General features: G+C 43.5%; 1 protein-coding gene across 1 annotated transcript in view; it reads left to right on the top strand.

The window, feature by feature from the left end:
• The first annotated feature begins 907 nt into the window (after positions 1 to 907).
• Vps45 (vacuolar protein sorting 45 homolog) overlaps positions 908 to 11,244 on the top strand; it is a 58,852-nt gene continuing 48,515 nt past the window's right edge. The window contains exons 1-7 of the mRNA XM_036189900.1: positions 908 to 1,225; positions 1,791 to 1,925; positions 5,556 to 5,616; positions 8,883 to 8,962; positions 9,982 to 10,050; positions 10,165 to 10,302; positions 10,486 to 10,596. Coding sequence (XP_036045793.1) covers positions 1,133 to 1,225; positions 1,791 to 1,925; positions 5,556 to 5,616; positions 8,883 to 8,962; positions 9,982 to 10,050; positions 10,165 to 10,302; positions 10,486 to 10,596 — 687 coding nt within the window. The 5' untranslated portion in view covers positions 908 to 1,132. The remainder of the gene's footprint in view (positions 1,226 to 1,790; positions 1,926 to 5,555; positions 5,617 to 8,882; positions 8,963 to 9,981; positions 10,051 to 10,164; positions 10,303 to 10,485; positions 10,597 to 11,244) is intronic.

Raw genomic sequence — 11,244 nt, 5'->3', positions numbered from 1 at the left:
TGCGGCAGCTCTTTGGAAGCTGACTCTTTAAGATCCGTTTTATTGTGCTGCAGAGATAGATGGCTCATAGGTTAAGAGCACTGGCTTCTCTTCCAGAGTTCCTGAGTTCAATTCCCAGCAACTACATGGTGGCTCACCACCATCTATACTGAGGTCTGGTGCCCTCTTCTGGCCTGCAGGCATACATGCAGTACAGAACACTGTATACGTAATTAATAAATAAAAAAGATCATTTTATTGCTATCCTTTCACCGCTTCTTAGATTTTAAAAAAATGTTTCCCTTTAAGTATTCTCAGGTTCAGCTCCAATGAATAACTGCCCCAGGCCGTTTCAGGGTCCCTGGAAACTCGACGCCCCCGCTAGCCAGCGATGTCCAGCGCCACGGGCGCCGTGGGCTCGCAGTCCCGGCGGTCCTGAGTGGGGGCGTCAGCTCCCCGCCCTCATGGGGTACCTGAGGCCTCTACAGACCTCCAGCATCCCTAAAGGGTGTCCCCTTTGTTCATTCATTCAACAACCGTGTGATCAATTTCAGCCGCCCGTCTCCCTTCGGAGAACCTACTCCAGTCTCTCTCCGCTCTAACACCGGGCACAGTCACTGCCTGATAATGACCACTGGGAGTCGAGAAGGCGAATCTTGTCCACGGCCTAGTAAATACAAAATGCCGTCCCATGATGCAGCTTCAAGTCTGTTTGGATACTTTTAAAACCCAGCCCGGGCTATCCGGAAACTTGCTACCGTATGGACTGGTCCCGAACCTGCGACCCCGCCGCCTCAGCCTGCCCTGTGCTACGGTGCCATGCACGCCGGTCTCCGGAGAGGGTGCTCGGCAAACAGCATAGCCACGTTCCACGGCTCCTGGGGCCGAGACGGCTGCCTACCGCGACGCGCCAAGCACGGAGCGCCTTCCACTCCACGCGCGGGTGCGCCGGGAATGGCGCCGGCATTTAGCCCAGAGTCTGGTTCGGCGACTCCGCGGAGGAACTACAATTCCCAGGATCGGAGCTACCCGGACTCCCGGAAGCCAATTCTTGGCCGACCGGAAGCAGCTGAGACCCAGCCAACAGGCCTGAGGTTAATTCAGCCAGGGAAGGGGGCGGGAAGGGCTGTGGGGCACCTGTCAGTTCGCCACTATGAACGTGGTTTTTGCAGTGAAGCAGTATATTTCCAAAATGATAGAGGACAGCGGGCCCGGCATGAAGGTGCTTCTCATGGATAAAGAAACGGTGAGTTCGCTTTTGCTCAGTGTTCGCGAAGGAAGCCCTCCCTCCCTTGGAATTGCTGGTCCCGTTCCACTGTAGTAGGACTTAGCATTTCATTCACGACGACGGTCAGTTCTGTCGGGCGCTGGAAAAGTTGTATGAAGCTTTCCCAGTGTGTGTGCAGTCTCGCCGGCTCTAACCCGTGCCAAGAGACTTCTTAAACCCGAAAGAGCGTCTGCCACGAAGTTGCTAATGGTGACACAGAGAACGCTTGGAAGATATTGGGTGACCCTGTCAACGTTGTTTTTGAAAGTTAATTGTTGGCGCTCAAGCTGAAATGACAGGTTAATTGTCGGCCACAACTTAAAGGAATGGGGAAAATCCTCCCTAGACGTTTCTGAGTTGTTCAGAGAGTAGGTGTTTACTTCCACACACCGCTGCCTGTTTCGGATATTCAGCAAATATTATTCTGTGTATTAACGTGTAAATTACCTAGCCAAGTGATAATAGAAAAAACGGCTAAACTATTGATGCATGTTCTTATTAGCCCGGACTAGTGTAACCTCAGTTCATCCTTTTTCTTTTACAGACTGGTATAGTGAGTATGGTCTACACACAGTCAGAGATTCTTCAGAAGGAAGTATACCTCTTCGAACGAATTGATTCCCAAAATCGAGAGATCATGAAACACCTAAAAGCAATTTGTTTTCTTCGACCCACAAAGGTACCACAAACTGAGCCGCCGTCCCCGCAGGCAAATGCAGAATTACTGATCTGAACGCATTAAGAAGGCAAAATAAATTTGTGTGACCATCGCTTGCGGCATTGTAATTACCCTGTTTGTCAGTTGTGACCCCTCCTTCCTCTCCTCTCCATGCCTTGGTTCACCCCTGACAGCCACTTTTTCCTTCAAGATATTTTTCACGTGAATAGCTATTCCCAAAGCCACTAACTCTGGGAACCCAGATCACTGGTGCCGGATTGACCTTCGGACCTAGCACTAAACATCACTGTCCCTCTTTCATACAGCTCTGACTATCTTGAACCTTTATCAGTTTAATCCCGTCTGTGCTTAGGATGAATATGCCTTTAGCATAAAAGCAAAGAGAAGTCATCCAGTGATTCCTATAGTGGCTTGGTCTTACTCCTACAATGAAAGCCAGTGGCCTAGCAGGAAAAGGTCTTTTTTACATATTTAACTTCCTGTGCTCACATCTAGTCCTGCACTGGAGCCCAGGAGGCCTTTTTATCATTCCTCTGCATGTTTATTCCTGTTCTGTATTTGTTCACTTTACTGAACATTCATAAGCCCTTTCTCAGCTTCTGTCCATCATCTTGCAAATCTGGCTTCAATGTCTTCTTTATACTGAAAATATGCATGTGGGGGTCAGAGAACAACTTGCAGGAGTCAGTTCTCTCCTGGCCCTGTGAGTGCCAAACTCAGACTCAGGTTGTCAGGCTTGGTGGCAGATGTCTTTAACCATTGAGCCATCTCATCTCTCGGCCCCTGGTTTTGGTTTTTAAAAAAATTCCTATGTCTTATTTTTTGAAATTCTCGCTTTTTGTTTTTGTTTTGAAACGGCCTCACCATGGAGCCGTAGCTGACCTGGAATTCACGCTAAAAACCAGGCCGGCTTCAAATTTGTGGCAGTTCTTCTGCCTCTGCCACCCAAGTGCTGGGATGGTGTCTGCCACCATGCCTGGCTTTATGTTCTCACGTCTCCTGTTCAGGTTTGTCAACCCCAGTGTGCTTTCTTTAACCATGCTGTATAGTGTGCACTTTCCCAAATGAAAACCTGGTTGTGTCGCCCGGCTTGAAATCCCTGGGTGACTTCTCGGTGTTCTTATGGTGAAAACAGAATCCTTCCTTGTTGGCTGCAGACTCCCGCGTGGTCTATTCCTGTCACTTTTGGAAGCCCCTCAGCACCTTAGCTACAGGACCCTTCAGTCCATTTACATGCTGATGGCTCCTCCTGCCACACAGCCTTTGCATGGATTCCTCCCTCTGCCTAAAATTTGTTTACGTCGTCGTCAAGCAGATCTTTCCCAACCTTACTGAGCAGGTCAGCTGTCCCTCCTACAAACGGCAGAGAGGGATCTCTGTCACTAGTCATGGTTGAAGGGGTCTGTTTTCCAACAAGGTTTTCACTATGTAGTCCTGGCTGGCTGAAATCTGCAGTAATCCCCCACTACCCCCACCTCTGCCTCCTGAGTTCTGGGATTACAGGCAAGTGATACTTACTTGACAAAGTTATATGGGTTTTGTGATTGATACCTAGCTTACCTACCATAATAAGCTCCATGATAACAGAAATTTTATATGGTTGTCCATCCTATTATTTTCCCATGATGCCTGCTACATAGAAAATGCTTAAGAAATAGTTGCTAAATTAATGTGGGTTTTTTTTTCATATTTGTAGCTTTCAGAAATGAAATTTTGGTCATTAAGAGGGGTCTTAGAGACGACATAGTCTGTTATCTCCTAACATAAAATAGAGGAGACCTCTTTAATAGCTGTATACACACTCTCAGACTCTCTTGGCTTCATATCTTCTACCTTTTTACCTGGCCCTATAAAGCAGTAATATTACACTTAGATTACTTGCTAAAAGCAATTTGTCCTTAAGATTATAAAGTGAGCTTGACATAGTAGCACATGTCTGTGATCCCAGCACGTGGGAAATAAAGGCAAGAGGATCTGAAGTTCAGAGTCATTCTTGGCTACATAGTAAGTTTGAGGCCTGCTTGGGCTCCATGAGATTCTGTCTCAAACAATAAGAAAAACAAAAAGGGGCTGGAAAGATGGCTCAGTGGTCAGGAGCACTTGCTGCACAACCGTGAGAACCAAAGTTTAGATCCCAGCACCCACAAAGCCAGCTGGGCACCCCAGATGCCTTTAACCCAGGTCCAAGGCAGTGGAGGCCAGAAGAGGTCTGGGACTTGCTGGCTTCTGGCCTAGCCAGGAGATGGGAGCCTAGGGCTCAGAGAGAGACCCTGCCTCAAATGAATGTCAGGAAGCAATAGAGGAGGACACCCAACACCCTTTCTAGCCTCCCAGTCCATGCACACCTACATACACATGTGCACATACACTCACACAATAAATAAATCTAATGACACAATAGAAATGTTATATCATAAACATAATTTTTCTGTAGTTTAAATGACAATGTGAAAACTGTTTTTCCCCATTGAGTAGGCACTGTACACTTCTGTTCAGTTATTTGCTTGCTTTCAGACAGGGTCTGGCTTTGTCACCCAGACTGACTTTGAACCCATAACCTCTTGGTTTACGCCTTCTGAGTGCTGGGATTTGTGTGAGCATTTCTTAAAACCTTTTTTTTGGGTTTTTTTTGTTTTTTTTTGTTTTGTTTTTTTTTTTTTTTGGTTTTTCAAGACAGGGTTTCTCTATGTAGCTTTGCGCCTTTTCTGGAACTTGCCTTGTAGACCAGGCTAGCCTCGAACTCACAGAGATCTACCTGCCTCTGCCTCCCAAGTGCTGGGATTAAAGGCATGCGCCACCACCGCCCAGCACAAATGTTAGTTTTAAGGGCTGATTTAATTTGAAATGTAAGCATTTATTCTGGTATCAAAAACAGATCAAATGCTCATTAGAATGGTCTGTGATTAGAATTCTCGTGTTTTGACTATATAAAAAGAACTGGATAGGAGAGATGGCTCATTGGTTAAGAGTGTGTACTGCTCTTACAGAGGACTCAAGTTTGATTCCCAGCACCTATGTTGGACAACTCACAACCACCTGTAACTCAATCTCCAGTGGGTTCTTATGCATGTATCCTACACACACACACACACACACACCTGCACGCACACACACACCCCCGCACGCACACACGCACGCACATACATAAAATTTAAAGATTGATTTTTTTTGGCTTTAACATTTGTTATTTTATTTTAAAATAACGTAATTATAGAAGGAGTCTTGGACTGATTTTTACCTTTAGTTTTACCTTAATTTAACCAAAGTAATACAGATAACTGATATTTAGCATACATGTATATATTAAACTGTGTATAAGATCCTGATATATTTAATGTATTTCGTTTTATTTGCATCCTTCATTACCCAATGTATATACAGTCTTGATCTCAGCATACTGTTAGACTCCAAGTAAGTCAGTCAATGAATAGTTTTTAAAGTTACATTTATGGAGGTCATAGAACAATTTATAGGAACCTGTTCTCCCCTGGCACCGTGTGGGTGCCTGGGATCCAGCTCAGGTCATCAGACTTGGCAGCAAATGCTCCTGTCTGCTGAACCATCTTATCAGCCCTTATTACTTTTTATGAAGCAATTCTGCTCATGCTTAATTTGTTCTTTGTTTCCTAGGAGAACGTGGATTATCTGATTCAAGAGCTCCGAAGACCCAAATACAGTATATATTTTATTTGTAAGTATGTTAGTTCACTTTTTAAATCATGTATGTCTGACCCACCTGGTCTAGGCTGTTGAGTAACCTGTAGCATCAAGTTCACTGAACTCATCACTTAAAAGCTTGTGTATTCAAAGTATTAAAAATATTGTAGGGACTGGACAGACGGTTCAGTTGTTAAGAACACTAGCTGCTCTTCCAGAGGAGCAGGGTTCAATTCCCAGTACCCACACGGTAGCTCACAACTATCTGTAACTCCAGTTTTAAGAGATCTGACATCTTCTGGCCTCCATAGACACTGCATGCACATGATAGACAGACATACATGCATGCAAAATATACATAAAATAAGGAGGAGTTACTTTTAAAAATTAGGTAGTGGAGCCGGGCGGTGGTGGTGCACGCCTTTAATCCCAGCACTCAGGAGGCAGAGCCAGGCACATCTCTGAGTTCAAGGCCAGCCTGGTCTACAGAGTGAGTTCCAGGAAAGGCACAAAACTACACAGATAAACCCTGTCTCAGAAAAAAAAAAAAAAATTAGTTAGTGGCCGTCATTCTCTTTCTGAAATCAGAATAACAATTTACATTCATTGGTGATTGCTTAGATTTAAGGCTGATCTATAAGCCGAGAGTGATGAGTAGCCAAATTGCCCATTTTTCCTCCATCAGAGTGTCTACTTCCTCCCGTGTCTCACCTGTGAAGGGAGGCATAGAAACTAATTTGTTTGGGGGAAGGATGTCTGATCATGGAAAATGTGTCCGCACACCAGACGAATTCATCCCACCTGTCTTTGCGTTCCTACGTGGAGTGTGAAAGGACACATCGCCAAGTAGTTATCTCTGTGTGCCCACGTGGGGGCATGCATAGGAAACTCTGGAAATGAACTACTCAAAATTTATTTGAATTTTTCTTCCATTCTGCTATGGAAGTTACAATTGGTCTCCTCTAGGTGTCAACGTTGCTCTTTGTAGACGTAGTGAAGTTTGGAGCTGCTTCCAAAACCAGGGAACATACTTTGCACCCAGAAAGTGGGGTGCTTAGGCCTGGCGTGGTGGCGTAGCCTGTAAGACCAGCACTCAGAAGCAGAGGTGGGCAGGCAGGTCACGCCATCCTGGTCTAGTCCCAGGCCAGCCATAGCCACATAGAAAGACCTTGTTTTATTGTTTGGTTGGTTGGTTGGTTGGTTGGTTTTGGTTTTTGGTTTTTGGTTTTTTGAGACAGGGTTTCTCTGTGTAGTTTTGTGCCTTTCCTGGAACTCACTTGGTAGCCCAGGCTGGCCTTGAACTCACAGAGATCTGCTGCCTCTGCCTTCCAAGAGTGCTGGGATTAAAGGCATGTGCCACCACCACCGGCCTTGTTTTTTAAAAAAAAAGAAAAAAGAGGAAGGAAGAAAAAAGAGAAAGTAGGACACTTGAGAGGTTTTAAGCTTTGAGGATTTAGACCATTATCCAAGTCTGATTACTACTTAATAATGTACTTAATATTTTAGTACATCTTAGACTCTAGCGCATACAAATTTCTTTTACCATATATTACTATTTAATTATGCCAAAAATTAGGTGAGCAGTGGTGGAGCATGCTTTTAATCCCAACACTCAGAGTATAGTTATTTTAGTATTTTTTTAGTCAAATTACAAGCTAAAGCGTCAGTTCTAGATATGTAAATATAATTTATTTGTTTCCCTTGAATTCTATTTTTAAGTCAATATATAATAGAAGCATTCATTTTCTGAGTTTCTTCGCTAAAAATGGAGTTGGGGTCATGGAGTGAAAGACCCCACTCCCTCCACAGTGCCCCGCATAACAAAGAATAGTACTTACAAAGATTGCTTTGGGCTATAGCGCTACCAGACAGAAGAAAGATTGCATTAGTACTAAGCTGTATAAAATATAAACTTGACATTTGTAGGGTATGGCGATCAATTTCAGAATTTTATTTGGTTAAAGTAAACTAAAATAATTAGTATTTAGTAATTTTATTCAATACGGCTTTTAGCACAGTTTAAGTTAACACTAAACTGGCCTTTCGTTCATTTCATTTTTAATAATTTTAGGTCTGTCAGTCTCCTATTTAACAGGCCCCTTTTATTTAAAAAGATTTTTAAAACATTATGGAACATGTCAAGTGCACATAAGTAAAACAGTATGATAAATTTGTGTACCCAGCCATACCCAGTCTTATTGAACCATGCTCCCATCTTCTCCCCACCAGTATTTTTTAAACAAATCTACAATGTCATATAAGTTTTATCCATTAATATTTCAGTATGCATCTTCAAAAGAGATAGATTCAGCTAGTAAAAATGAAAATTAACTCCTATTTCCGTGAACTCCATTCAGTGTTCAGATCTCATCTCTCTTTCCCTCTTTTTTCTTTGTTTGAGTCAGAATCAAAATAAGAACCGTTTATTAAACCTGGCTGGTCAGTGTGTTGGTTCCCCTGATTTTCTATAGGTCTTCTGCCTTGCAGCTGGTCTACTGAGAAAGCAGTTGCATTTTCTATGGGTTGGATCTTCCTGATTTCATTACTGTAGGGTGGTTCTGCATATTCCTTTATCTGTGTATATCTGTAAGTGGATAAAGAACCTGACCTGGATTTAGTTTTGGGTTCTTTTTGGCAAGAATGCTAAAAAGGTGATGCTGTGTAGTTTCTCTGATTGTTTCTTCTAGTGACATTGTTAATGAGATCCATGTTTATACATTATTCAATAGGAGTTGAAGGGGGAAATATCCTATCATGCACATTCCATGGGATTTTTATTTTTGTTTTTATTTTTGGTTTTTCAAGACAGGGTATCTCTGTGTAGCTTTGTGCCTTTCCTGAAACTCACTTTGTAGACCAGGCTGGCCTCGAACTCACAGACATCCGCCTGCCTCTGCCTCCGGAGTGCTGGGATTAAAGGCGTGTGCCACCACCACCCGGCTCCATGGTGTTTTTAGAGGAAATGTTTCTATAAAAAAACAACTTCCCTAGTCTCTTATTTGATACAACTTACATGTGAAAGAGGGTAAAGGTTTACTTCCCTCCCTGTGTTTGCTGTTTTAAGGTATCGATCTGAGTCTGCAGCATCCTCTGAGGTCATCAGAGATGGCCTTCTTTACAGTATTAATTTGGGGATTTCAGCATATCTGTGCTCCTCATTGCAGCTGGGTGTGTGACTTTGACGTGTACCCCAGTGTGTGCTAAACGTCACTCATTCATTAGGCTTCACCCCAGGCCTGCAGGAGTCTACTTGCAGCAAAACAGATGCCATTTGAGTCACATGCAACATGTCTGTTTCAGATTTCAGTAATGTGATCAGCAAGAGTGATGTGAAGTCATTAGCTGAAGCTGATGAGCAGGAAGTTGTGGCTGAAGTTCAGGTAAAGGTGTGGGTCCTGTAGCCCCTTGGTACCGTCCGCATTAAAAGACTTCAGTCTGTAAATAAGGAAGGTGCTGTCTGGTCAGACAAGATAAATGTGCACACACCAGACAGCCCTCTGTCTAGAGCATTTGAAGGAGGAATTAAATTGGACAGAAGTAGGGTTGATGGGGTCAGTAGGAAGGAGCAGAGTGGGCTGATGAATCAATCAGTGGGACATTTTCATAGTTGGGAGACAGAGTCAAGTATGTTCTTTGTTAGTTCATGATAGTTTATGAACCGTACTTTAAAAACCTTCATCAATAAGGCTGTGCCCGATTGGGAGGAAATATGCATCAAAGGCTGTGAGCGAGATTTCTTGGCATTCTGTTTGAGAGGCTCATACTTTGGGAGCTAGTGAACAGACTGTCACTACGCTAAAACCCAGAAACTCCTACGCACTTATTGTATGTGCTGTAGAATATATAGCATTAGCATGTATAATGTTTTTTTCCTTCTTTAATAGTTCAGTGTTCTAGAGTACGTCTATCGTAAACACTTGAATATATGTATCACCTACATGAAAAGTACTGTCTTCACAGGCAACAAATAAACCAGTTTTGAAATTTCCCAAAGATATTCCAAGTGGTAGAACATATAAAAAGAATGACCTATTTTAAATCACATCCTCCCACACAAGAAAACACTGGGCACATAACGTAGTGTATCCTACAGCAATTTTTTTTACTAATTAAAAATTTACAGTGGTATGTATACTTCAACTTTTTAAAAGAAGATTTATCATTGCTGGTATTATAGTTTGTTCAATTCCCCCATACTGACCATTGCTACTCAGTCTTTATTTGAACACCTTGTACTTCTTCACCCTATATGTTCCCATTTGATTACAGACTTGGTACAGCTGGAGTCCATGACACTGGATACAGCTGGAGTCCATGACACTGGGTACAGCTGGAGTCCATAGCACTGGGTACAGCTGGAGTCCATGGATTAACTGATTTTGATCCTTTTTATTTGCAGGAATTTTATGGTGATTACATTGCTGTGAATCCACATCTGTTTTCCCTCAATATTTTGGGTTGCTGTCAGGTATGGAAGGCAAAGCTTTTCAAAATAAGTTAATCAAACGGAAATTAGTTCATCAAGTAACTGGAGTTAGAGAAAATTAAGATATTTTCTTTTAATATGTTTTTTAACAAAAAGGGCCGGAATTGGGATCCAGCCCAGCTTTCCAGAACTACTCAAGGGCTGACAGCTGTCCTCTTGTCTCTGAAGAAGTGCCCCATGATTCGTTACCAGCTGTCATCAGAGGCCGCAAAAAGACTTGGAGAATGTGTCAAGGTATAGTATTCCCTTTTAGGGCTAGTTGTTTCCCTATAATGGTTAGGAAATATCTGAAATGTCAGATGTGGTGGTGCGTGAGGGTGGAAAAACTACTACCTGTTTTTTGTATTCATTTCCTGGTTTTGTTGTCTCCACTTACAGCTGACGGTTAACCAAACGCCTTTTCTCTTGTGTCCTCAGCAAGTGATAAGTAAAGAATATGAACTCTTTGAGTTCCGGCGGACAGAGGTGCCTCCACTGCTTCTCATTCTAGACCGCTGTGACGACGCCATCACCCCACTGCTCAACCAGGTGCCAGCCTTTGTTAGCACAGAGAAGGGTGACCTTGATGGGGGGCTCGGTAGAAGGCAGATGTGGAAAGCACAGCACTCCGCTCACCGCCTGGTTTCAGCTGCTCTGGCTTTGGCCTTATATTTCTGTGTTGTGGTGTCATGTTTTCCAGCTGAGTCATTCGTGCTGGTCCTGCCTCTGTCCTGTCCATGTGTCCCTTCTGCCACACCCCCACTCTCATCAGGAAACTTGTACACTCGGGGGCCCGCTTCCCAGGGTCTCCTTTGCCAACCTTACTGCCACCCATGGTGTGACCCCGTCTCATGCAGTAACAGTGGAACAAGCATTTATACAAGTCCTTCTTTTGATTCTCTTCCGTCTGTATTCTACAAGACCAAGGTTGATGACAGCTCTCAACTGAAATCACAAATCCTGGCCTAAAAACCTTGTTTCCCATTTACCTATTGGGTTAAAAACACTCTCTTGGTTTTGGCACCCAAGCACCTTCAGGATGTATACCAAACTTCACCTAAAGCCCACAGCCCTCTGCCACAGAGGCACTACATGATTTCTTGCCATTGCGCTTTTAATGTGACCACTGTCTAAGGTCTGGGACATCGGGACACCTTCTCTTACCCGCTTCACCTCTCAGAAGCCAGAGAGCAGCTT

Source organism: Onychomys torridus, chromosome 6 (genome assembly GCF_903995425.1).
Source record: "Onychomys torridus chromosome 6, mOncTor1.1, whole genome shotgun sequence".
NCBI classification, from domain to species: Eukaryota; Metazoa; Chordata; class Mammalia; order Rodentia; family Cricetidae; genus Onychomys; species Onychomys torridus.
The sequence above is the reverse complement of the archived record's forward strand: the minus strand, read 5'-3'. Positions and strand labels throughout refer to the sequence as shown.